The following is a 27,308-nucleotide window of genomic DNA, read 5'->3' as shown; positions in this document are numbered from 1 at the left end:
ATTTTATTTATTTATTTATTTTTCTTCTCCCTTTTATTCTGAGCTGTGTGGATGACAGGATCTTGGTGATCCGGCCGCATGTCAGGCCTGTGCCTCTGAGGTGGGAGAGCGGAGTTCAGGACATTGGTCTACCAGAAACCTCCCAGCTCCACGTAATGTCAAACGGCAAAAATCTCCCAGAGATCTCCATCTCAATGCCAAGACCCAGCTCCACTCAATGACCAGCAAACTACACTGGTGGACACCCTATGCCAAACTAGCAAGACAGGAACACAACCCCACCCCCTAGCAGAAAGTCTGCCTAAACTCATAATAGGTCACAAACACCCAAAAACACACCACCGGACATGGACCTGCCCACCAGAAAGACAAGATCCAGCCTCATCCACCAGAACACAGGCACTAGTCCCCTCCACCAGGAAGCCTAGACAACCCACTGAACAAACATTACCCACTGGGGGCGACACCAAAAAAAACAGGAACTGCGAACCTGCAGCCTGAAAAAAGAGACCCCAAACACAGTAAGTGAAGCAAAATGAGAAGACAGAGAAACACACAGCAGATGAAGGAGCAAGGTAAAAACCCACCAGACCAAACAAATGAAGAGTAAACAGGCAGTCTACCTGAAAAAGAATTCAGAGTAACCATAGTAAACATGGTCCAAAATCTTGGATACAGAATGGAGAAAATACAAGAAATGTTTAACAAGGACCTAGAAGACCTAAAAAGCAAACAAACAATGATGAAAAACACAATAAACAAAAACACAATAAATGAAATTAAAAATTCTCTAGAAGGAATCAATAGCAGAATAACTGCAGCAGAAAAATGGGTAAGTGACCTGGAAATAACTACTGCAGAGCAGAATAAAGAAAAAAGAATGAAAAGAATTGAGGACAGTCTCAGTGACCTCTGGAACAACATTAAATGCACCAACATTCGAATTATAGGGGTCCCAGAAGAAGAAGAGAAAAAGAAAGGGACTGAGAAAATATTTGAAGAGATTATAGTTGAAAACTTCCCCAATGTGGGAAAGGAAATAATTAATCAAGTCCAGGAAGCACAGAGTCCCATACAGGATAAATCCAAGGAGAAACACGCCAAGACACATATTAATCAAATTATCAAAAATTAAATACGAAGAAAAAATATTAAAAGCAGCAAGGGAAAAACAACAAATAACATACAAGGGAATCCCCATAAGGTTACAGCTGATCTTTCAGCAGAAACTCTGCAAGCCAGAAGGAGGTGGCAGGACATATTTAAAGTGATGGAGGAGAAAAACCTACAACCAAGATTACTCTACCCAGCAAGGATCTCATTCAGATTTGACGGACAAATTAAAACCTTTACAGACAAGCAAAAGCTAAGAGAATTCAGCACCACCAAACCAGCTCTACAATAAATGCTAAACAAACTTCTCTATGCAGGAAACAGAAGAGAAGGAAAAGACCTACAATAACAAACCCAAAACAATTAGAAAATGGTAATAGGAACATGCATATCGATAATTACCTTAAATGTAAATGGATTAAATGCTCCAACCAAAAGACACAGATTGGCTGAATGGATACAAAAACAAGACCCATATATATGCTGTCTACAAGAGACCCACTTCAGACCTAGGGACACATACAGACTGAAAGTGAGGGGATGGAAAAAGGTATTCCATGCAAATGGAAATCAGAAGAAACCTGGAGTAGCACTTCTCATATCAGACAAAATAGACTTTAAAATAAAGACTATTACAAGAGACAAAAAAGGACACTACATAATGATCAAGGGATCAATCCAAGAAGTATAACAATTATAAATATATATGCACCCAACACAGGAGCACCTCAATACATAAGGCAAATACTAACAGCCATAAAAGGGGAAATCGACAGTAACACAATCATAGTAGGGGACTTTAACACCTCACTGTCACCAATGGACAGATCATCCAAAATGAAAATAAATAAGGAAACACAAGCTTGAAATGATACAGTAAACAAGATGGACTTAATTGATATTTATAGGACATTCCATCCAAAAACAACAGAATACATATTCTTCTCAAGTGCTCATGGAACATTCTCCAGGATAGATATCATGGGTCACAAATCAAGCCTTGGTAAATTTAAGAAAATTGAAATCGTATCAAGTATCTTTCCCGACCACAATGCTATGAGACTAGATATCAATTACAGGAAAAAAAAATCTGTAAAAATACAAACACATGGAGGCTAAACAATACAATACTTAATAAGCAAGAGATCACTGAAGAAATCAAAGAGGAAATTTAAAAAAAACCTAGAAACAAATGACAATGAAAACACGATGACCCAAAATCTATAGAATGCAGCAAAAGCAGTTCTAAGACAGAGGTTTATAGCAATACAATCCTACCTTAAGAAACAAGAAACATCTCAAATAAACAACCTAACCTTACACCTAAAGCAATTAGAGAAAGAAGAAAAAAGAAACTCCAAAGTTAGCAGGAGGAAAGAAATCATAAAAATCAGATCAGAAATAAATGAAAAAGAAATGAAGGAAACAATAGCAAAGATCAACAAAACTAAAAGCTCGTTCTTTGAGAAGATAAACAAAATTGATAAACCATTAGCCAGACTCATCAAGAAAAGAGAGAAGACTCAAATCAATAGAATTAGAAATGAAAAACGAGAAGTAACAACTGACACTGCAGAAATACAAAGGATCATGAAAGATCACTACAAGCATCTATATGCCAATAAAATGGACAACCACAAAAAAACGGACAAATTCTTAGAAAAGCACAGCCTTCCGAGACTGAACCAGAAAGAAACAGAAAATATAAACAGACCAATCACAAGCACTGAAATTGAGACTGTGATTAAAAATCTTCCAACAAACAAAAGCCCAGGACCAGGTGGCTTCCCACGTGAATTTTATCAAACATTTAGAGGAGAGCTAAAACCTATCCTTCTCAAACTCTTCCAAAATATAGCAGAGGGATTAACACTCCCAAACTGATTCTACAAGGCCACCATCACCCTGATACCAAAACAAAAGTTGTCACAAATAAAGAAAACTACAGGCTAATATCAGTGATGAATATACATGCAGAAATCCTCAACAAAATACTAGCAAACAGAACCCAACAGCACATTAAAAGGATCGTACACTATGATCAAGTGGGGTTTATCCCAGGAATGCAAGGATTCTTCAATACATGCAAATCGATCAATGTGATACACCATATTAACAAATGGAAGAATAAAAACCATATGATCATCTCAATAGATGCAGAAAAAGCTTTCGACAAAATTCAACACCCATTTATGATAAAAAAACCTCCAGAAAGTAGGCATGGAGGGAACTTACCTCAACATAATAAAGACCCATATGACAAACCCACAGCCAACATCATCCTCAATGGTGAAAAACTGAAACCATTTCCACTAAGATCAGGAACAAGACAAGGTTGCCCACTCTCACCACTACTATTCAACATTGTTCTGGAAGTTTTAGCCACAGCAATCAGAGAAGAAAAAGAAATGAAAGGAATCCAAATCAGAAAAGAAGAAGTAAAACTGTCACTGTTTGCAGATGACATACTATACATAGAGAATCCTAAAGATGCTACCAGAAAACTACTAGAGCTAATCATGAATTTGGTAGAGTAGCAGGACACAAAATTAATGCACAGAAATCTCTTGCATTCCTATACACTAATGATGAAAAACCTGAAAGAGAAATGAAAGAAACACTCCCATTTACCCCTGTAACAAAAGGAATAAAATTCCTAGGAATAAACCTACCAAAGGAGACAAAAGACCTGTATGCAGAAAACTATCAGACACTGATGAAAGAAATTAAAGATGATACACACAGATGGAGAGATATACCATGTTCTTGGATTGGAAGAATCAACATTGTGAAAATGACTATACTACCCAAAGCAAACTACAGATTCAATGCAATCCCTATCAAATTACCAATGGCATTTTTCACAGAACTAGAATTTCACAATTTGTATGGAAACACAAAAGACCCCAAATAGCTAAAGGAATCTTGAGAAAGAAAAATGGAGCTGGAGGAATCAGGCTTCCTGACTTCAGACTATACTACAAAGCTACAGTGATCAACACAATATGGTACTTGAACAAAAACAGAAATATAGATCAATGGAACAGGACAGAAAGCCCAGAGATAAACCCATGCACATATGGTCACCTTATTTTTGATAAAGGAGGCAAGAATATACAACAGAGAAAAGAAAACCTCTTCAATAAGTGGTGCTGGGAAAACTGGACAGCTACATGTAAAAGAATGAAATTAGAACACTCCCTAACACCATACACAAAAATAAACTCAAAATGGATTAACAACCTAAATGTAAGGCCCGACACTATAAAACTCTTAGAGGAAAACATAGGCAGAACACTCTATGAGATAAATCACAGCAAGACCCTTATTGACCCACCTTCTACAGAAATGGAAATAAAAACAAAAAGAAACAAATGGGACCTAATGAAACTGAAAAGCTTTTGCACAGCGAAGGAAACCATAAACAAGATAAAAAGACAACCCTCAGAATGGGAGAAAATATTTGCAAAGGAAGCAACTGACAAAGGATTAATCTCCAAAATTTATAAGCAGCTCATGCAGCTCAATATCAAAAAAAACAAACAACCTAATCCAAAAATGGGCAGAAGACCTAAACAAACATTTCTCCAAAGAAGATATACAGATTGCCAACAAACACATGAATGGATGCTCAACATCAGTAATCATTAGACAAATGCAAATCAAAACTACAATGAGGTATCATCACCTCACACTGGTCAGAATGGCCATCATCAAAAAATCTACAAACAATAAATGCTGCAGACAGTGTGGAGAAAAGGGAACCCTCTTGCACTGTTGTTTGCAATGTAAATTGATACAGCCACTATGGAGAACAGTATGGAGGTTCCTTAAAAAACTAAAAATAGAACTACCATATGACCCAGCAATCCCACTACTGAGCATATACCCTGAGAAAACCATAATTCAAAAAGAGTCATGTACCACAATGTTCATTGCAGCTCTATTTACAATAGCCAGGACATGGAAGCAACCTAAGTGTCCATCGACAGATGAATGGATAAAGAAGATGTGGCACATATATACAATGGAATATTACTCAGGCATAAAAGGAAACGAAATTGAGTTATGTGCAGTGAGGGGGATGGACCTAGAGTCTGTCATACAGAGTGAAGTAAGTCAGAAACAGAAAAACAAATACCATATGCTAACACATATACATGGAATCTAAGAAAAAAAAAATGGTTATGAAGAACCTAGGGGCAGGATGGGAATAAAAACACAGACCTACTAGAGAATGGACTTGAGGACACAGGGAGGAGGAAAGGTAAGCTGGGACAAAGTGAGAGAGTGGCATGGACATATATACACTACCAAATGTGAAATCGATAGCTAATGGGAAGCAGCCACATAGCACAGGGAGATCAACTCAGTGCTTTGTGACCATCTAGAGGGGTGGGATGGGGGGGTGGGATAGGGAGGGTGGAAGGGAGGGAGATGCAAGAGGGAAGAGATATGAGGATATATGTATATGTATAGCTGATTCACTCTGTTATAAAGCAGAAACTAACACACCATTGCAAAGCAATTATACTCCAATAAAGATGTTAAAATAAATAAATAAATAAATAAAATAAATATTTTTTTAAAAAGTAAATGGACTGTAATTCCCTAACTTCCTTAATTATCTGCTCTGTAGCATAGATCACTATAGACTGAGATTTCATTAAATCAAACAAAATAAAGCTGCTATATTTATTTTGCCCATGTAAGAAGAAAACTATTTCAAACTCAAGTTACTGGAAGATAAAACTGTCTTAGCAAATGGTAGGGTACAATTTAACATTTGCCAAACTGTGAGACATAGAACACAACTCTATAGAATAAGTTACCCCCAAACATGTTTTGTGTTAAATAAGTTTGGAAATATTGGTTTAAAAACAATATTAAGTGTTTTTGTCCTCCTCTCTGCCCCAATCAGGACTCCTAAGAATATTTAATACACTAACATAAAGCTCCCTGGTGGCCCAGTGGTTGAGAGTCCGCCTGCCGATGCAGGGGACACGGGTTAGTGCCCCAGTCCGGGAGGGTCCCGCGTGCCGCGGAGCGGCTGGGCCCGTGGGCTGTGGCCGCTGGGCCTGCGCGTCTGGAGCCTGTGCTCCGCAGTGGGAGAGGCCACAGCGGTGGGAGGCCTGCGTACCGCAAAAAAAAAAAAAAAAAAAAAAAAAAAGCTCTAAACTGTGAATATGAAGCATTTGGTCAACTCACCTGAGTGACAGATGAATTTCAAGCAGTAACTTTCACTAGAATTTATGAAACACTTTGGCAATGTTGGTCTAATTAATTTACTTCAAAATATAACTGTATATTTTTCCTTTACATGCTGAGAGCACCAAAGTTGTATGACCACTGACCAAGAACCTTTAGGGAACACATCTGCTGGCACCTCCTTTATTATTATGGCTTAATTCAATAGTTCTATAATTATCTAAGCATTTTTCAGTATTTTATTTGTAACAACAGAAAAGATCTTTAGTCTAAATAGCCCCATGTAAAAGCATATAATCTATTTCTCCATCTGCAAAATCAATCATATGAAAACATACACAGTAGAGTGCCTAATAATTATTCAGAAATGTAATCTTCACTGTAATAGCACTAACCAATGGGGAAAACCCAAGGAGTTTCTAAATGAAAATATTTAAACTTACATAGTTCCAGATGTAGTTGGTACAATCGGGATATCTTCAGCTTCTAAGGGTATCGACCAGGGGATGTGAAACTGTGGAGCAAGCTCTCGCATTACAATATTCCTTCAAGACAAAAAGAAAAGAAAAATTAAACTAGTTCATTTTAAGACAAACCTGGGTATTTAATGACAAATAACTGAGTATTATACGAGTTAAAGTCAAACTATCTAGTGATTATGTGAATACAGCACATAAAAAGTAACCTAAAAAATCAATCCTGATCAAGAAAAATTAGATCAGCAGTGTTAAACTGTTGTATAGAACACACTAACAGGATGTCATGAATTTGGCTTTACTTATTTACTCTCATTTTAAAAATATAAATTACACAGGATTCAAGTAAATCACTAACTGCATATCTACTTACAAAGATTCTGAAATCCAAGATTATCTCTTCTGTGTGGCCATTGATCATTTCTTTCAGTTTTTATTTATCACCTGCAAAGCTATTTTAAATACTATTGCTCATGTTTAACAAATTTCTTATTACTCTTTGCTAATAAGGTTAATAATGAAAACATGTTTAAGTAATTATAAGACATTTTTTGTTGTTTAACTTTAGCATTTATTCATGCTGAAATTTAGTAAGCTCCCCCAAATTTCACTTTAAGGGTAAGTTCACAAACCTCTGAAATATACTATAACAGCTGACCCCAATTATTAAAATACATTTTAAAGTGTAAGTTTTTTACGGCTTTGTCAAATATACTTTGAAATGGTTTAAAAATAGTTCTTGTTTTTCAAGTCGTCTAAATCAGGATATAAGAAAATAAGTCAAAGAATATAAAAATGGCATTTCTATATGCAATAATTTATATTCACTTCATAATCTCATGAGATTATTTTAAAGTAACATATGCATGTAGAAAGCAGAATCATTCAAAAGAATTCTAAATTCCAAATATTTCTATTTTATTCTGGTTACTTATTCTGGTTAATTTTGTACCATTAAGTACTATAAATACATTTCAAAAACTTGAGAAACAAAATAATCAAATAAATTAGCCATTTTGATGAATAACCACTGTAATAATCACTAAAAATCACTGTTACAGCATTTCTAAATCTATGAAGTTAAATTCCTTTAAGACTTTATCTATACTGGTCATATATTAATTTGTCTTTCATAACCCAAAGTGTAATTCAGGATTTGGCATGGTCTTTGGGGATGTCATTTTATGAACACTGATTTTTACTCTGCAGTGTTTACAAAACCCTGATCACTTGATGTTTACCATTATTTGGTTTCTGAATAACTAGTATGCATTAGCTGTAACAAAAGTAAAGAGGAAGAAATATAAAGAAGAAAATCTTACCCAAGTATTTTTGCACAATCATCATAGTATTTCATGGAATTTTTCACAAAACTGAAGCCATTGACATCACAGACATAGGACTGTCCATTGGCCCGTAACAAATCAAAGCCACAAACTGTTTGCTATTTAAAATAAATTATAAACTTTAAAGTTCCATTTGAATTATGACTTACAGTTTTCCAGTCTTATTAGAACACATAATTTTATAACTGCCTAAAAGTATATTACTGCTTATCAGTTTACTTCATAGCAAGTAAAAACAAAGAAACTACTTATCTGTAACTTGAATACTCTGAAAATATACATGTCATATGATTATTTAAGTTCTTCCTATGAAGGAGATGTAGAACAATAATGCTTACGGAACTAGAGAGGCCAAAATATCAAGAAGTTCTTCAATTAACATTTTATCAAAAAACAAAAGTAAAAATTTTTAAAGGCTTCGATAAATTCTGTGCTAGTAGAAATTATATCATTTTAATCCAAAAAAAAAAAAAAAAAACTAAACAGGAGAAAGTTTTGAAGACATATTCCAGAGGAAATGTCCCATTATCCCTATGAATCTTTTAAAGGCTGATAACCACATACTTGTGAGCACCTGAAATAAATTTACTTTATTTGGGAGAAAACAGTTGAAAGGTATGAACTTCCTGCTCGGGCTCCAGGAATTTTCTGATCTTCTACCTTTTATATTCATAAATCACATATTAGCATAATGTGATTTTAAGTCAAGGCTTTTGGAATCCTGGTATTACAAATTTAAAACAATTCATATAAAGCTATTAAAACATATTTCAGGCTAAGATTCCTTCCATGAGAGACTTCAAATTATTAAAACACAAAGAACTTATTTATTATTTAATAACCAGTAATATACACTAGTCTTTAAGTTACATATCCAAGGCAAGGCTTCAACAAGGTAAAGTTTATCCTTTATTAGATGCAAGTTGAACTACTCTTATTTAAATCTTTACTGTACAGTACAGGCAAAGCATAATAATACAGATTGAGAGAACTAGTCAAATGTCATAAGTAAAAATTTTTCTTTAAGAAGTGTATTAGTATAGCTTTCATGAACATATTTTACTATATATAATAGGCTAAAGGATCAATTGCAAAGGATAGAAGACTGATGACATTTTTTATTTAAAAAAATCATTTATCAACACTGGATACTTGTAACCAGTTTTGGTTATAGGGGTATGTTAAAATAATACTCCTGTAATTCTACTGTTTCAGTTAAGTTTTCCTCTGTAATTGTAGTTTCTGAATAAATTGACAAGGTTTCCTTCTATATAATACAGAAAGAATAAAGAGAAACAAAGGTCTTCACTTATTATATATTTTTAATATTAACGGCACCACAAGAATCCCTTGAAAAGTACATAAACCATTCAGATATACAACTTTATTTTCTCTGCTTATCTCTCTTGTTTTAAGCCCAAATAACATCTTATTTAATCAAAAAAAAATTAGAATTTTTACAAGAGTCTATATGGCCTGCATAACATCTTACCTTAAATGCAAGGCAGACTTTCCAAGCAATTAATTTCTCTCGTGCATTGAGAATAACAGGGTATCTTACTTCTTTTCCTTCACTATCTCGTTCCACCTTGCCATCAAGTGCAGGAGATTTTCGAGCTTCAGCATGGGCATAATCTGGACCTACTGTATAAACCTTTCAGAAATATTAAAATACATATTTTACTTAAAAAATATATATATAAAAATAGCAGACAACAAATTCAAATAAAAAATAATAAATAAAAAATACCTCAGTGTCCAGACTATTTTTTCACACATCTTTCTATTTTACATGTGAAAATTTTCAATACACTGGAAGAGGTTATAAATAATTAATCATACAGCAAAAATTGGTAAAGTGAGGTTCTGTTCTCTATAAAAAATAATTATACTGAACATTATGAGGGAATACTAGAATGCATATGATGTGATCCTTCTCAAATTGTTTTAGTTTAACCAAGTAGAGGTACAAATAAATTAAAAAATTACAGAAGGAAGTAACTGCCAAAATAAAGATTTAAAAGGGGGTGGGGGATGAGGGACCACATGAATTTAAAAGCAGACAAGAGAGGGAAATGCATTCTAAGCAAAGGTAATAAACACAAAGGGCAGAGAAACAAAACAGAATGATGTATTCAGGTAACAGTACGTTATTTGGTATGGTTTATAATGTTAAGAGATAAGGTTTGTAGGACAGAGGGCAGACTGTGAAGTATCTATGCCAGCCTTATAAATCTGATTATTACCCTGTGGTCAATGAGGATCCACAAGAGAATTTTTAAAAAGAAGTTCATGATCAGGTTTACACCTAAGGAAGAACTCTCTAGACACAGACTGGCTGAAGGTAAAGCAGTTAAGACCTTATTTGTCATCAACAGAAATCATACTTATTTTTTTAAATCACATTATAGTTATCAAAGTTCTCAAAATATCATTTACACTGATCAATGCCTGGAAACATGGGGGTGGCTATTAGATCCTTACCCACTATATTTTGGGTTGGTTTTTAAATATTCAATAAAATTTGTCTCCTTGGTAATCCTGTGTGGTTTATTTTAAGCATTTAAGAACGTTATCCTATACAAAGAGTCCATAGGCTTCAGACTGCCAATGGCATTCATAATACAAAACAGATTAAGAATCCCTAGTTAAAAAGAAAGAGATTCAGAATAGAGGTTAGATACAGCTAACTAAAGGGTAATCTCTTTTTCTGAGATCACTGGTAAACTAAAAACACAGAATAAAAATATACTTCAATCAATCCTACCTTAACATCAGTACCATCTGTGGGCATAAACTCTTCATATATATATGAGCCTGTTTTTCGTACATTGCTTTCTGGGGAATAAACACTACTTCTACTGCCAATCTGAAAATAAAAGAAGTCTATCAACGTAAAAACTAAATTATTCTCCTCATTTTTATAAAATAACCCTTTTACCATCTATTTCCATCACTGATATTTCCAAAAATTTTTTTAATCTACAAATATTTACCAACACATTACATAGTTGACACTATATTATTTTCTGCTGTAATTATAACTTGAATAGCATAAAAATACAACGAACACTAAAAACAGTGTTTCTAAGATTCAATCATATTGCTGCATGTAACTACTTTCTTAATACGATAGAATTTTCCTCTGTATAAATAGTCCAAAATTCATTCATTTGCCTATCAATATACATATAGGTTGTTTTCTAAGCTTTAGCTAGTAGAGCAACGTTGCTTCAAACTTTCTTTTAAATATATCTGTGGCACATGCATGCAGGAGTGTTTCTAAGGCATATACTAGAAGTAGAATCGCTAGGTGATAGAATATGCTCACATTCAACTTAAAAAATAATGCCAAAATCTTTTAAAAACTGTTTTAATAATTTCCAGTCTCTCCAGCAATGTATGAGTTTCTACTGATCTACAATTATCTATATTTGGTATTGTCAGACTTCCTAATATTTGCCACTCTAATGAATATAAAACATGCACCTCATTGTGTTCTTCCTTTGCATTTCCATGATTGTTTATGAGTGAATGTGCACTTTTAATCCTGATATATTGCTAAGTTATATTGCTAAGAAGAAATGTTGCTAACAACATTTGGGCTTGTACTTGTTTTCCAACTACCTCAATCTTTTTGATTTTGCTAATTCAAAAAGTAATGCAATGTCATTATCTTTTAGACTTGATTTACATTTCTTTTATTATGGGTGTAAAATTTTGAGCATACTTTCATGTATTTAAGAGTTCATTGGCATTACTTTTTCTATGAACTATCCATTTGGGAGGCCATTTTTCTTAAAAAAATGCTGATCTTTACCAAATTTCTCACATGACAGATACATAAATGGAAGGTAGAAAGAAGATCAAATAACTTTCTTGGTATTCTGTAGGTAAGCTTTTGCATAAACAACATTAAATAACTAAAATGATGCCTTGCTTTTCTAACAAAGTATTGATATGATACCAGTCTTATTAATTTATCTCTAAATGATATATTGTTAATCTTAGTTTTACTAAATACTTGATTACTTTTAGTAAAATTTATACAACAATGTATTTAGAATAGTATTCGCTAGGGTAACAAAGGTTTACCTTTCGAAAGAGTCTTTGACTTCCACCACCAGCAGATGTTGGATAATAAATGTAAACATTGTGGTCTTCTGCACTGACTGGCTTTTCTACAAACGGCTTTTGGAAAACTTCCCCATTTACTTCTACATGATCTTCCCCTTCAATCAGATTACATTCTATAAGTCAAACACAATAGCAAGAAAAATTATATATTGTATATTACCTAGATATAATATTATTCTTGAGGACTTTTTTTTTTTTACTATAATAGAGAGTACAAAGAAAAGTAACCTTGGATAATGTACTGATTTGATTTTAATAAAAAATATTCATGCAAACTTATGATCTATGACATTCTGAACTATATTCTTCAAAAATCTAATGGACCTGCCATTTTACCCTGTCACCCCATAGAATTCAAAGTTAGATATGAAATGATACACAAGAGAGATTGAGAAATAACTCCATAATGCTATCATCTTCTGAAAAATGTATGGAATCATTATACCACAGATACCATAAAACATGAAATTATTTAAGTTAGAAAATTAACCAATATACAGAGTAAGCAAGCAATCCAATCAGCAAGCTGTACCTCTAGACAAATGAGAAAAGTTCCCTGTTACAGATGGTACTATATCTGGTTTTTAATAAAAGTTGCTCTAATAAAGCAACAAAGTACAACAAAATACAAAAAAGTCATCAAAATTCCCCAAAATAGTTATCAGAATATTAAATATTAAAACATATAAACACTTATCTTGCCTTTTTAGACTAAGTGTAACTTACATGCTATGTTTTAGATAACCAGGAAAATGAAGCAAAGGGTACTTTAAAATATTAATAAATATTAATATTTCAAAATCCCTACTCATCAGAAGTTTAGTTGTGGCATACTAACATGAAGTTTCTTATACGTAATTCAATAGTCATAGATGAATCACTCATTTACCCCAATCAATACAAATTTATTAAGCATGTAATTTAAAAATTCTTCTTTATGATTGATATGTCAAATGTAGACCAAAGAAATGTAGGATATACAACTCCTGATTATTAGTTAGCCTTGTAGTTCATAGTGTCACATTTTAATTGAAATTTAACTGCCTATTTGGATCATTTTTAAAAAATTGAATAGAATACCATAATTTAAATTCTTTCCATTTAATTATAGAAGAGAGTGGCTCAAAAGTAAGTTAAGTGACAAAAGATAGCTTGTTTAAAATCTCTTACCTTTGGGATTATTTGGGTCACGATTCAAAATTGCATAACGAGGAAGTAAAATACCTTCAGCTTGAAGAATACTATATACTTCTCTCCTGAAGAAAAAAGAAAATATCCTTACTGTTTTATTGCTCTGTTTCACAATGAATATATTACTGTACTGTTCATAAAGTACATTATTACTGTTCTATCACTAAAAAAGGCATGCATATAAAGTCTTTTTTTAAGTAAACAAATGTCATTTAAAATATTAAAAACCTGTATTCCAAGTAAATATTCAGCAATATTAGAACAAAAGAATATGCACAATACTTTTTGTGGCATATTAAAGTACTAATTTTTAAAATTGGGAATGTAAATGTATAAAAGAAATGGTTAAAGTTACTATATCACAATGACAGAATATTACCTAAGTATTAAAAACCTTATACAGTACTCAAAGAATATTTAACAATGTGGAAAAAAGTTTATAGTCTTTTGATAGAAATGTGATCCTAATTTTGTAAAATGTAAATGCATATATGTATTGTTTTCTATATTAAAAAATATGGTAAATGTAGTGGCAGGGTTAAATGCCTTTCTTCATGATTTTATTTTCTAAATTTCTTAAAATGAATATGCATTTATATATATACATATATATTTATAATATATAAACATGTAAACCTAGGAAAAATGTTATAAAAATTGAGATATTAATAACATTACTATCTGGAAAAGGAAAAAAAAACAAAAATAGAAAAACAAAAAACTATAGGGCCTTACACTTCATACAGCATTTTCATATGTATAATCTCATATTGTAATGCTAAGACAGACTAAAATAGAATACTGGTGAAATTATAAGGGTAGCCAGTAGAGTGAAACACCAATTAAATGAAATATATAAATGCATTTGTATTTTACAATTTCTTCTAAATATCTATGCTTTTGACCTGTTAAATGAATTGCTAAGATATACAGTAAAATATTTCTCAAAATGGTTCCACTTTACCATTAAAAACCTAGTTATAATGGGTAATGCCATAGCGTCATCATCAGTCACATGATAGAAAAACTGTTTATAATTTTCAGTGGTTTAGTAGGGTCTGGTAATTAAACAGACCTGGTTTAAGTCCTTGTCCCACTACCTGAGAAACTACTTGTGACTTTTGGCAAACTAAATGATCTGCCTGATTCTCAAGTTTCGTCATCTGTAAAACTGGGTATAAATACCTATTTCTAAGTATTATTTCAAGGATACCACAAATTTATATATGTATAAAAACACCTGATACCATGTCAGCTTAAGTAGAAACTAAATAAATGTTAATTTACCTTCCTTAATTTAGCCAACTTAACCACTCACCTATCTTGTATGAGATACTGCATATTCAAGTCATTGATTACAAATGGATTCCTGAGTTTTGCATAGGCAACTGCTTTGTCCAGTGGAAATCCTAAGAACACATATTATTAACATATTCTGTATAATCTCAAGATAAGTTGACATCTATAACTTAATCAACTTTTTGAATTTATGCCACTTCCTATAAAAGACTAATTTCATTATGCATGTGACTGCTTTCTTTATAAGACAGAATAATAAATACACAAAACTTGATTTATCTTGTACTAGTAAATAAATCTTATTTTTTTTTAGTGAATTTGATAGATAAGGCACAGCAAGCCAGTGGTCACATAACCCAATTTAGAGCACTGACATGTTAGTTGATGCCTGATTATTCAGTCACCTGACAGAAGGTAAGACTACCTCATACACAAATAGAAATCTCTATATAAATAAGTGTATCACAATCACCTGGTGATTTTTTTTAAATTTATATAACTCCTCGTCTTCTCACTAACGATATTTTGATGCGTATACATATAAATTAGCTGATAATTCAAAGAACTTAAGCATCTTCCAAAACAGCAAAAGAAAAATTAATTTACATTCAACAGATATGCTCAAAATATAAAATATATGAGTAGAATCATGTTTGCTGTTAACTAGGTCAATGTTAACACAGCAGATATTAAGTCCTTAAAATTTCTAGACTTTGGTAAAATTACAAATTACAATGAGAACAAATCAAATGGCAGATATAATAAGAGATCTAAAAAAAATCTAAATAATTTTAATAATTATAATTGTCTCTGTATTAACACTAAGACTCTAATTTTATCCATCAATGTATAGTATATGATTAAGAATGGCAGTATATTGGGCTTCCCTGGTGGCGCAGTGGTTGAGAGTCTGCCTGCTGATGCAGGGGATACGGGTTCGTGCCCCGGTCCGGGAAGATCCCACATGCTGCTGAGCGGCTGGGCCCGTGAGCCATGGCCACTGAGCCTGCGCGTCCGGAGCCTGTGCTCCGCAACGGGAGAGGCCACAACAGTGAGACAGAGGACCGTGTACCGCAAAAAAAAAAAAAAAAAATGGCAGTATACCATAGACGTTAAGAGCATAAACCAAGGTTCAAATCCTAACTCCATCTTTCATTAGCTATGCGACTGTAGGAAAATTTATTTAATATCTCCAAGTCTCTGATTCCCAGCTGTAAAGGGGTATTTTAACTAAAAGGGTTTTGGGGACATTAAATATAATAGTGTATATAAAACACTTATTACAATACCTGGCATAATAACTGCTCAATAAATATTAACTATTATTATTCCCTAAATAACAATATTTTAATAAATATCTAAGCAAAAGGGTAACAATCATCAGGCATACATAGCTTTAGCATTTAACTACAGTATGCTACAGTGTATCTGTGAAGACACTATTTTGTAGCATTATCAGAATAGTTAGTAGAGGAAGGAAGTGTTAAAGCCTACTGAAGTTAAAAAAACAAAAACAAAACAAAAAGCTATGGTCAGTTAAAAAAAAGATTTACTCCTAAATTCCTCTTAGCTTTTAACATTTAATTAGAAGTACTCTATACCAAGAATCAATGGGCCACAAATCACAAACCCATCTAGTTTTATAGACTCTATGAATTCATCACTTACTGTAAAGATGTCTCAATGTCTATGGTTTGAAGCCTTCTAACAGAACTCAGGAAATAAGAAATGCCTATATAGTCATTACCCTGCTTTTGTTGCTGTTAAAGAGGCAGCATGTGGGATATGACGTTAGGTAGTATCTAGTTTTTACAAGCAAATAACTAGCTTTAACTTAATAAATAGGAAGAACCATGTGATAGTAAGGGAAGAACACCTTACCATCAAGGATAAGCAAATTTTAAGATTCTCTAAAATGAATGACTTCAGTCTGTAAAGACCAGGGACTTGACTTCTCTATGAAATAATGAAAATCAATATAGAGTATGGGAGTACAAAAAGTCTTAACCTGCTCCATCCCCTTCTTGCTGAAGGGGATGGTTTTTAAACACCTAACTAAAGTGAGACTTTAACACACCTGGAGGCTACATTAGTTTGGTAACAAAAACGATTTAATATGAATACATTTATAACTGAGTGCATATCTTTTAAATTAGAGCTCTTAATGAAAATTTACTTAATTCACAGATTCTTAGGTTATAAATTTTTAGACATACACTTAATAACTTTTGATTCGTGGACTTTACTATGAAGAAATACTTAAGCTTAATTGATATTTCAGTTTGATTTATAAAAGATAGCAAGGAAAAAAATAAAATTCAAATATTAAGTTCTTAAGAAATAAAGCATGAATATGTATTGAGGAATGACAGATCATCTTCTATATGGCAAAACATATGGGCTTATAATATTTTAAAAATCAAGAATTTGTCCTAAGAAACTCAAGAGTTGTAAACAAAGACGTACATTCAAAAAGTTCATCACAACCTTATTTTTAATAGTAAAAATTGGAAACCATCTAACTTTTAGGATATTGACTAAGTATGATATAGTACATCCACAGGATGATATCTTATGACACCATTAAAAGTCAGGTTTTTGACAAATGATACAGAAGGGGAAAACCTCTTGATGTAATTAGGTTAAAAATTAAATATAAAATTACATATACACTGTAACACTAAATGTGTTTTTAAAAAATACACACAGAAAAAAAGATTGGAAAGAAATATGTCAAAATGTTAATATCACTTATCTGTGAGACTAGGTGAGTTTATTTTTTTATTTTACCTATTAGTTTTATAGTTAGAAAGGATAAAGAGGTTTCCATTAAAAGTCAGGTATTTGACAAATGATACAGAAGGGGAAAACCTCTTGATGTAATTAGGTTAAAAATTAAATATAAAATTACATATACACTGTAACACTAAATGTGTTTTTAAAAAATACACACAGAAAAAAAGATTGGAAAGAAATATGTCAAAATGTTAATATCACTTATCTGTGAGACTAGGTGAGTTTATTTTTCTATTTTACCTATTAGTTTTATAGTTAGAAAGGATAAAGAGGTTTCCCTCCCTGTTTTACTACCTTTAGAATGAAAAGAAATAAGACAATCACACAAAGGCCAGTTTTCCACTGGTTCATTCAAAATAACATCTTCTTCAAATACTACTACTGTGATATATTTAAATAAGGAGATCCGTTCAAGAATTTCCTTCATTGGTTTGGATTTAGATTTCTTTGCCATGGAACATATTCCAACCACAATCTGCCTTTCCGGTGGCTAAAACAGAAAGAAAACAAAAAAATCAGGTTGACTTGATAACAACTTCAAAGTACAGCTATCTTAAATCTCTGTCAGAAGTACATAAAGCATGTGATGAATCAATAAAAGTGACACATTACCCAAACAGGCATTTTTCAAGATTATATTGTTACAATAAATACTTAATAATAGTTTTCTACAAAGATCTGGAAAAATTTTTTTAAAGTTTCAGAACACTTACTATTTTCATTCAAATTTCAGACTTAAATACTTCCTTAACTGTCTCTAGTGTTTATTTGCTAAATAACAATTTAGCAAATTGTTAAATTGCTAAAGGAGCAAATAAGGCCTAAAGGGCCAATAGGAGTGAGATAAAGAATTCTCTTGCCTAAAATAAGATATTTTCACTACAAAGCTATGCAGTGTTAAACTATTTTTGTAGATTGAGATTAAATATGAGTTGGTCACCAATGACAACTTAGAAGGAAATTTTGGAGAAAGCCACACTGCTAAACAGAGGTGTCTATGCTCTTTGACACCCCAATCTTCTTACTCAACATTCCTAGTTTACGGTGTTGCTCATCTCTGGCACCCTTGCTACAGCTCAAAGGCCATGATTCAGCCTGAAATTTAAAACACAGAATATAGAAACAACTTTTGAGTAGCTCATGGGTTTATAAAATTACTCAAGATTCATTCTGAGGTCTTTGCTTTCAGGTACTTTGAGAGTTTTATCAAATATAAAGCTGTGTCCAGTTTTCCATTTCAGTTCTTCTCTCTTCTATATTTATTTCATACGACATTATAATCTGGGCCAAAAAGTGTTTTACTAGACTTTCTCTTATTACAAATCTAAAAATAAAACAGGGCAACATCTGAATTCTTCTTCTTTATGCTTAGCATTATTCCTCTCACTCATATGAAATTTAGAGTTCAAATTGGTACTGGATTTGATGTTACCATCAAAGATTGTAAATCCTAACCTTCCTGGGATCTGCTGTCTTTCACCCTTTGATCATCTACTTTTATGTTCCCTTATTCAATTCTTTCCTGATCAAAAGCCTCGACATAGCTCATTATGATGTTCCTTAAGTAGATTACCCTAGACAACAAGAGTACTCAACCTAAAATCTTTGATACCTTAACAGAATGATCTGGAACAAATCATTTTATCAATCTACAGGTCAAATGAACCAAATCAAGGTCCTCAAAATGTGAACTCAATTTAATTAGTACCAATATTCCAAGAACTATGCTAAGCACTGAAGTTACATATACAGAAACTACCTGTCATCAAGCACTTTGAATCTAACACAGTAATCATATAGTACATAGTGATACACAGAATAGAAGTATATAGTCAAGGTACAGAAATGGTATTAAGGAAAAAATGTTCAAGTTTCTCATGGGGAAAAGAGTAAGGAGAGGGGGAAGACTGAACAACGTGAAATCTGAGGTTTTGAAGAACGAAAAATGATTCACAAATTATCCAAAAAGGAGGGGCATTTCACAGAGATAAAGAAGTACATACAACAACAAAGAGGCACTGTACAAGATGGAATATGTGGGAAATAAAAATATGATACTGCTAAAACATAAAAGGTAAAAGAGAAGAGATACAGTTCTAGACAAAGGAGAGAGATAAAAATCCTTATATGGAAGAAGACTGGACTTGATTTATCAGTGGTGTTCTCATGTGCTCAGAAGAACTCTAAAGAAAAGGGGTAAGCGTAGCAGAGGCAGAATCAAAAGTACTTTCTAGTCTAAGTTAGTTAGAGAAGCTCTGCTTTTATGTTTTAGTTACTGGACTTCTACATAAGACTTTAGATGAAGAAAAGTTTTGCTGGTACGAGAAGTTTGAAAACCATTTTTTTCTAGGGGTGAGGTTGGGGGGTGCGATAGATTTTAAATGGGTGACAGTCTGATTTTGCATTTCAGATGTATAACTGCACTGTGAAAGGTGTTGTTAAATAACAGTGAAAAAGAATTTGAAGAGTCATCTAATAGCTATTTTTGGTTCATTTTTACTATTTACATCAAGTAAAACAGGTTTTTGTTTTAAAACAAAATTCTCTTTTCAGTTGGAAATATAAGAAACACATTTTAAGTTTGTATTCTAAATAGGTTCTCTAAGTACAGCAATCTTTAATTGTAAAGGGACAAAAATGATGAGTAATAAAAATGTTGAGCTAACATAACCATAGCAAGATAAACATAATAAATGTGTGTTACTCCTAAAGATCCAGTATGGTTTACACACACACACACACACACACACACACACACACACACACACACACACACACACACACACACACACAGATACCTGAGGTAGTTTCTCCTAGCCACACAGTTTAGACTTCTGAATAGTTAATAAAAGGGATATCTTCAGGTCAACTACTACTTGTGTTGACAACATGACAAACTTAATGAAGCTGGTTAAGCAGTTCTTCTTTAATACCTTTAAAATTCTTTATCTTGATGCATTTGTTGTAGCACTTCTATATACAAGGAACCCTTTTGATTTACGGCCCTGATTACTCTTTCTCCTTGTCACTTTTTCTACCCAACCCTGTGTTATACTAGGCATATCACTGAAAGACACTAAATTAGTCATTATTAAACAACTTAGAAATCTGACCTCTAATTGTCTTTCTTGAAGCACTATAGATTCAGTAATGTTACTAATGAAACACAGTATGCTTTTCCAGTTTAAAATTTTCCTATTAATTTCTATGTGAAAAAAAATGTCTTTCTTAATAATTTAAGACAGTGGTATCAATTCCCCGTCACACTGATCAGTAAAAAGCCTAGACTGTATTGGTCTTCACTAAACAAACAAACAACTTACAGATTCATCCTCCTCCTCATCATCTTCATCTGCATGGTGGAAGAAGTGTCGATAATTTCCAGGGTTTATTTCTGTATCCTCAGGTCCAACAAAGAATCTGGGGGCTTCACTCATTTTTATTTCATTTGATATAAATATAACTTAAATGTGATATACTAAAACTGTTTCTAAATAAACAGCATCTGAAAAAAGCATTCTTTCTGTAAGAGTTGACACATAGGTCTGTTGCAGCTTGTTTCTGCTTATACAATCACTTGAAATTGTGATGAGTTAGTTGGCAAATGTTCATTTGTTCTCAGATATTATTGCTTCATAGTTGATGCAGTTTAAAAGACAAGTCAGTGACGCTATTGCTTCAGTGAGTTGATATGGCAATCTTTTTACCTAAAATGCAATTAAAAAATTAATTTTGGAGACTGTACTTCAAAATCACTCATGTAAAAATAACTTTAAGTGATACTTGTAAAATCATTACCAATAACGTTGTATATCTTCACATGAAAAGACATTTTTTCCATAAATTTAAGAAATTCAGACTCTCATCTTCAATAATATATATCTTGGCAATTTGACAAACTGATACAAAATAACAAAAAAGAGTACACTAGGGCTTCCCTGGTGGCGCAGTGGCTGAGAGTCCGCCTGCCGATGCAGAGGACAAGGGTTCGTGCCCCAGTCTGGGAAGATCTCACTCACATGCCGCAGAGCGGCTGGGCCCGTGAGCCATGGCCGCTGAGCCTGCGCATCCGGAGCCTGTGCTCCGCAACGGGAGAGGCCACAACAGTGAGAGGCCCACGTACCGCAAAAAAAAAAAAAAAAAGTACACTAAATTCCTTAAGTCTAAAAATATCTAACGAATTAGGAGAAAATTATTCAAATTATAACAGAATTACACTAAAAGCTAAATCCCTCTGCACATAGTTCAGTAATATCTGAACAGAATGGAAAAGGATAAAATATAATGTGGATTTAAAAATCATTAACAACTATACACCAATCTGAAATTACATTAAATCAATTTTTAAAAGGCTTCAATGTGTAAAAGTTCAATTTGCAAACAGGTTTTTTGGGGTACATAACCATTCTGCATTTTGGTCTCACATATAAATCAACAAAACAACATTAGAATGAAAACAAGATTTCATTATAACAGTAGCTCAAAGTTTTGGAGTCAAAAAATCTTTTGCAATATTTTATAATAACCATAAATGTAGTATAACCTTAAAAAATTGTGAATCACTGTATTGTACACCTGTAACTTACATATTATATGTCAACTATACCTCAATTTAAAAAAAATAAAAGATAAATCCTTAAAAAAAAAAAAACCTGTGGCAAATCTAAAATCTATGGATCTTCTCAGAAAAAATGCACATGTACACTAAATTCTGCAAGTAATTTTATGTGATTGACAGACATCCAAACTTTTCCACAAAAACAGATGCCCATGAACATCAGTATAAGTATCATACAACAGTGATATAACCTCAGAATATGCCTTAGCAAAGCTGTTTACATGTACTTGGTTCCTTGGTCATATTAAAACTAATCACCTACCAAGATGAAACTACATATCAAATACTTTATTTGATTACTGGTAATACAAGAAATTACTTGACTAAATATTCTTAAGAGTTGAATGATAAGCTAGCTAGAATTGCAAAGCATAATGCCAAAAGTCCTATCCCTAAAGATCTAATTCCAGTTTAATTGATGGCTCCCTGTGAAACATTAAAACTAGTTTACCTTGGGCTTCCCTGGTGGCGCAGTGGTTAAGAATCTGCCTACCGATGCAAGGGACAAAGGTTTGAGCCCTGGCCTGGGAAGATCCCACATGCCGCGGAGCAACTAAGCCCGTGCACTACAACTACTGAGCCTGAGCTCTAGAGCCCACAAGCCACAGCTACTGACCCCACGTGCCACAACTACTGAAGCCTGCGTGCCTAGAGCCCGTGCTCCACAACGAAAAGCCACGACAATGAGAAGCTCGCGCACTGCAATGTAGAGTAGGACCCCTCACCACAACTAAAGAAAGCTTGTGCACAGCAACAAAGACCCAACACAGTCAAAAATAAATAAATAAATTTATATTAAAAAAAAACAAACTAGTTTACCTATCCAAGCAACTACATTGTTATGAAATTTAAAACTTTGTGATTAAAGAATAAAAGCAGAAATAATTCATTTTATGTATCACTGCTTTTTATTCCTATTTCCCTTGCACTGTTTCATATATAAAAGATGTTTGCTGAAAAAAAAAGAAAGTTTCCAATTGTTGTAAAACTTTATGGTAGTGAATAAGCTGACCTCAGTTCTTCTGTTTTGTATCAAAAGGCAAACCTCTTTGGTTTCTTTTTAGTTTTTAACCCCTCCCATTCACCTAAAACCAGCCCTAATATTGAATATTTAGTAGCAGAAAGGGCATGTGTTTTAGAGTCAGATATACCTATTTAAATCTGTCATTACATAACGAGAAACTTATGCTAGTTTCTCTAAATTTCTTTCTTTTTTTTTTTTTTTTTGCGGTACGCGGGCCTCTCACTGTTGTGGCTTCTCCCGTTGCGGAGCACAGGCTCCGGACGCGGAGGCTCCGCGGCGGCATGTGGGATCTTCCCGGACCGGGGCACTAACCCGTGTCCCCTGCATCGGCAGGATTCTCAACCACTGCGCCACCAAGGAAGCCCTCTAAATTTCTTCATCTATAAAAAAGGGGGTATCATAGTACCCTGTAATTTTGTGAAGAGTGTTTGGCATATACTAAACACTCAATAAACCTTAATTTCTATAGACACTATAAACCAAGCTCCCTACTAACATAAAATCTAACAAAATGAATATTGCTCATTATTTGTTGACCTAAATCACAAATAACTTTTAACCTATTACAGAAAGCACAGTATTAGGTGCTGGCAATATAAAGTCAAAGTAAACTTGAACCTTTTTCTTAAGCAGCTTAAGGTCTAGAAAGAAGACAGCCAAGTAAATTAACATTTTCTGTTTTAGTGTGATAAGCACACCAACAGAACTGACAATAGAAATATGCAATAATGTCTCACTTTTCATTTCAGAACGGCAACAGTGGGAGATGTATTTCAGTGCATATAAAGATATATGTTTACTTATATATATGCATGTAAGTATGTATATGTGTACACTTTATGGCATGATTTTAAAATTGTACTTTCTTCTAATTTAGGTGCTTTAATGCAAGTGATAATAATTCTGTTCTACAGGCAGAGCTGAAAATTAATTTTCAAAAACTCTAATTTTAGAGTGTTCATCGTGAAAAGTCTAGAGCATAAAAATGAAATTTTAAAAGTCAGTTAATAATACCATGACCCAGTGGCAGAACTACTGGTTGTAGTTCTTAGTTGTGGAATTATTGGGTTGTATTTCCTACTAGTCCCTTTACTATATATTTTCCCAAATTTTTGAGCTACTTTATATGTGTATTATGTGTGAGTAGAAATCAGCTTTTGGAAAAATATGTGTATCCTGCACATTTTTTCCCAAGAGTATAAATGAATGACTGATCTGTCCCCTTCTCTTCATTTAGTCAAATTCTGTTTCAGTCTTCAATGCTGCTTCAAATACATATATGGCTTCAAATACATATATGTATGTCCCCCATCTGATTATGGGTTTAGGTCTGAAACCATGTCTCATTCACTCATTTGGAGAGAGACAATAGATAAATCAACAAATAAATATATGTTAGGAAGACCTCCCTAATATGGTGACATTTGAGTAAAAATCTGAATTAATGAGGAAACCAGCCATGGGGTTATATGACAAGAGCATTCCAGGCAAGAAACAAACTCTAAATGCCCTAAAACATAAATATTTGGCATATTTCACATGATCAAGGAAAAGTAAGGAGAACACTGCAGATGGAGCAGAGCAAGCAAGTAAAGGAAAAATGGTAGAATATAAAGTCGGAGAAGTAGCTAAGATACATACAGAGGACTGAGAAGCCACGGTGAGAATTTTCAATTTTATTAAATGTGATTGGATTGCATTTAAGAGAACGGAAGAAGTAGAGACAAGATATACTGACAATTCTTTTGAAGGGTTTTGTTTTAAAGTTAGGCAAAGGCTTTCTTTTTTGTTTTCTCTTCTGATATATGAACGATACTTACAAATGCTAGAAACAGACTGAACAGGCTAGTGGTTAATAGTATGGATTCTGGAGCCAAAAACACTTGGTGTTAAATCTTAACTCCAGTAGCTGTGTGACCTTGAGCAAGTTAATTAACCTCTAAGAGCCTCAGTAAATTGTACCTATCTTTCAAGTTGTTTTACAGATTAAATTATATTTAGAAAGTTCTTATATCCCACCGCTCAGGCAATACTCCATACCAATTTTGTCAAAATATTTGGGAGAAAGGCCCAGGTATTTTTAAGGCTTCTCAGATTCTAATGTGCACCCAAGTTTGAGAACCCCTGTACAACTCAAAAAAAGGAGGGGGAGTGTAGAACAACGGAAGTACATGGCAAGCAAAACCTGTGTTTGCCATTGTTATGAGAGCATGCTATTATTACAGGAGATCTGATGATCTGATAAAAAAGGAGACAAAGCTGATGAAGCAGAGTCTTTGTCTTCTTGATGCTAGGCACATCTCAAGTACCCAAAAAATACTCCCTCACAAACCTTTCCTTAACAATTTCCAAGATTTCTTCTCTGAATCATTCATTTTGCCCTTTGGTCACCTCTAACCTTGACATTATTTAGCTGTTTTGGTTGTGTACATCCCTTCAAAACACGATAAGCTTCAAGAGAATGAACATCTATTCACCATTGCTACCTGGTATGTACTTAATTTGTTAACCCAGAGCCTCCCAACACATTGCCTCACCATGAATGAATACTTTAAGTATGCCAAGTATGGCAGCTGGAACCCCCTAGCCGGTTGCCTCCAACACCACTCTCTTCAGTTTCTCCTGGAAACACTGTACAAATACTATCACTTTCTATGCATACTCTAATATGAAAAAAGTTGGAAAGCAGTTATGACTTTGTGATTTAACAATTATTCTCAGCAATCCTGGGATTAGAGATAATTTCGTTTTACAAATGCTTGCAGTACATAGATAAATGTCCATCATTTGATTATAAATGAGGACTTGAAACTCAGAAAGTTCAAGAAATTTGACTGTAACCACACACCCAATAAGACTTGTAAAAAGAAATCAAATCCAGGTCTGTTTAAACCAAAGGCCATCATGATCACTTAAGGGCAAAATCAGGACTCCACAGTCCTTAACACAGCATTATACATATTGAATAAATACTTATAAAACTAAAAGTATAAATTAAATGTATTTTTTGTTTCCCCTACCCAAGTGATATGTATACTGTAGTATAAGAGGAAATTTTATGGGCATGATAGGAAATCCAGGATATTCTAAATGAATTTGCTATTTCACCTGAACCCCTGACAAACCAAATATACCTTATGCATTTCCACATTATTTAGCATTTTGACCAACCTACATCCTCCATCATGAATTCCAAAACATACAACTGGCCTTAAAGATATTACATTATTCAAGTATCAAAGTTGAGCCTTTCTTATTTTTAAGATTCTTTCTATAGCAGTAGTCCCATAATAGACTGGCTATATCAGAATTATCTGGGACATCTGTAAAAACTCAAGTTAATAGACCTCCCACAAATTTTCTACAGCATTTCTTAACCAGATAATCTATATTTTAACAAATCAAAGTGTAGTCATGTTTGGTAATCCGTTTAAATTTGTGTAAAAGACAAATACCTATTAAGGCTGATTTCTAAATTTGAAATTAGTATCACGCTACTAAAGTACCCACACTCAAAGCATTGGTGCTCAAACTCTAGAATGCACTCAAATCACCTGGAGGGCTTGTTAAACTACTAAACTAAAAATTCTAGAAGTCACGCCTTTGCTAACCCCCAAATACACATCAGCACCCTCTCCCATCCTCTATGCTCCACAGCATTTTGGATCTAGCTTTACAAATATGTTTCCACTACAGTTATGGTTTTCCTCCCCAACATTTTACTGTGAAAAATATCAAATAGTCACAGAAATTGAAAGAACAGTTACTGTAAACACCCATTTACCCACCACTGGACTCAACAATTGCTCTACCATTTGAAAGTAAGTTGTAGACATCAATATGTGTCATCTCTAAATACTTTACTATGCATCTCCTACAAATAAGGACATACTCTTACATAACCACAGTGTCATTTCCACATAAGAACATTAATAGTTCCACAATACTATTCATATGTAGTTGCATGGGAGCTTTTAGAGAACGAGGATGTCATCTGTATACTCCCAGTACTTAATTGGTGCATAGCATTTATTTGGGTGATGAATGTTCCACCAATTGTTAAGTTTAACACCCTCACAACTAACTACCCAGCAAGTCGT

General features: G+C 33.4%; 1 protein-coding gene across 8 annotated transcripts in view; it reads right to left on the bottom strand.

Annotated features, from left to right (window-relative positions):
- Nucleotides 1-27,308, bottom strand: part of PPIP5K2 (diphosphoinositol pentakisphosphate kinase 2) — an 80,073-nt gene that overhangs the window by 51,186 nt on the left and 1,579 nt on the right. For all 8 annotated transcript variants that reach the window (XM_067031406.1, XM_067031408.1, XM_067031403.1 and 5 more), the window contains exons 2-10: nucleotides 20,890-21,273; nucleotides 17,861-18,056; nucleotides 14,790-14,880; nucleotides 13,451-13,536; nucleotides 12,239-12,393; nucleotides 10,911-11,012; nucleotides 9,636-9,797; nucleotides 8,120-8,241; nucleotides 6,765-6,866 (exon numbers count right to left, since the gene is read on the bottom strand). In XM_067031406.1, coding sequence (XP_066887507.1) covers nucleotides 6,765-6,866; nucleotides 8,120-8,241; nucleotides 9,636-9,797; nucleotides 10,911-11,012; nucleotides 12,239-12,393; nucleotides 13,451-13,536; nucleotides 14,790-14,880; nucleotides 17,861-18,056; nucleotides 20,890-21,003 — 1,130 coding nt within the window. In that variant the 5' untranslated portion in view covers nucleotides 21,004-21,273. The remainder of the gene's footprint in view (nucleotides 1-6,764; nucleotides 6,867-8,119; nucleotides 8,242-9,635; nucleotides 9,798-10,910; nucleotides 11,013-12,238; nucleotides 12,394-13,450; nucleotides 13,537-14,789; nucleotides 14,881-17,860; nucleotides 18,057-20,889; nucleotides 21,274-27,308) is intronic.

This window comes from Kogia breviceps, chromosome 4 (assembly GCF_026419965.1).
Source record: "Kogia breviceps isolate mKogBre1 chromosome 4, mKogBre1 haplotype 1, whole genome shotgun sequence".
NCBI classification, from domain to species: domain Eukaryota; kingdom Metazoa; phylum Chordata; class Mammalia; order Artiodactyla; family Physeteridae; genus Kogia; species Kogia breviceps.
This window is presented reverse-complemented; position numbering and strand designations above follow the sequence as displayed.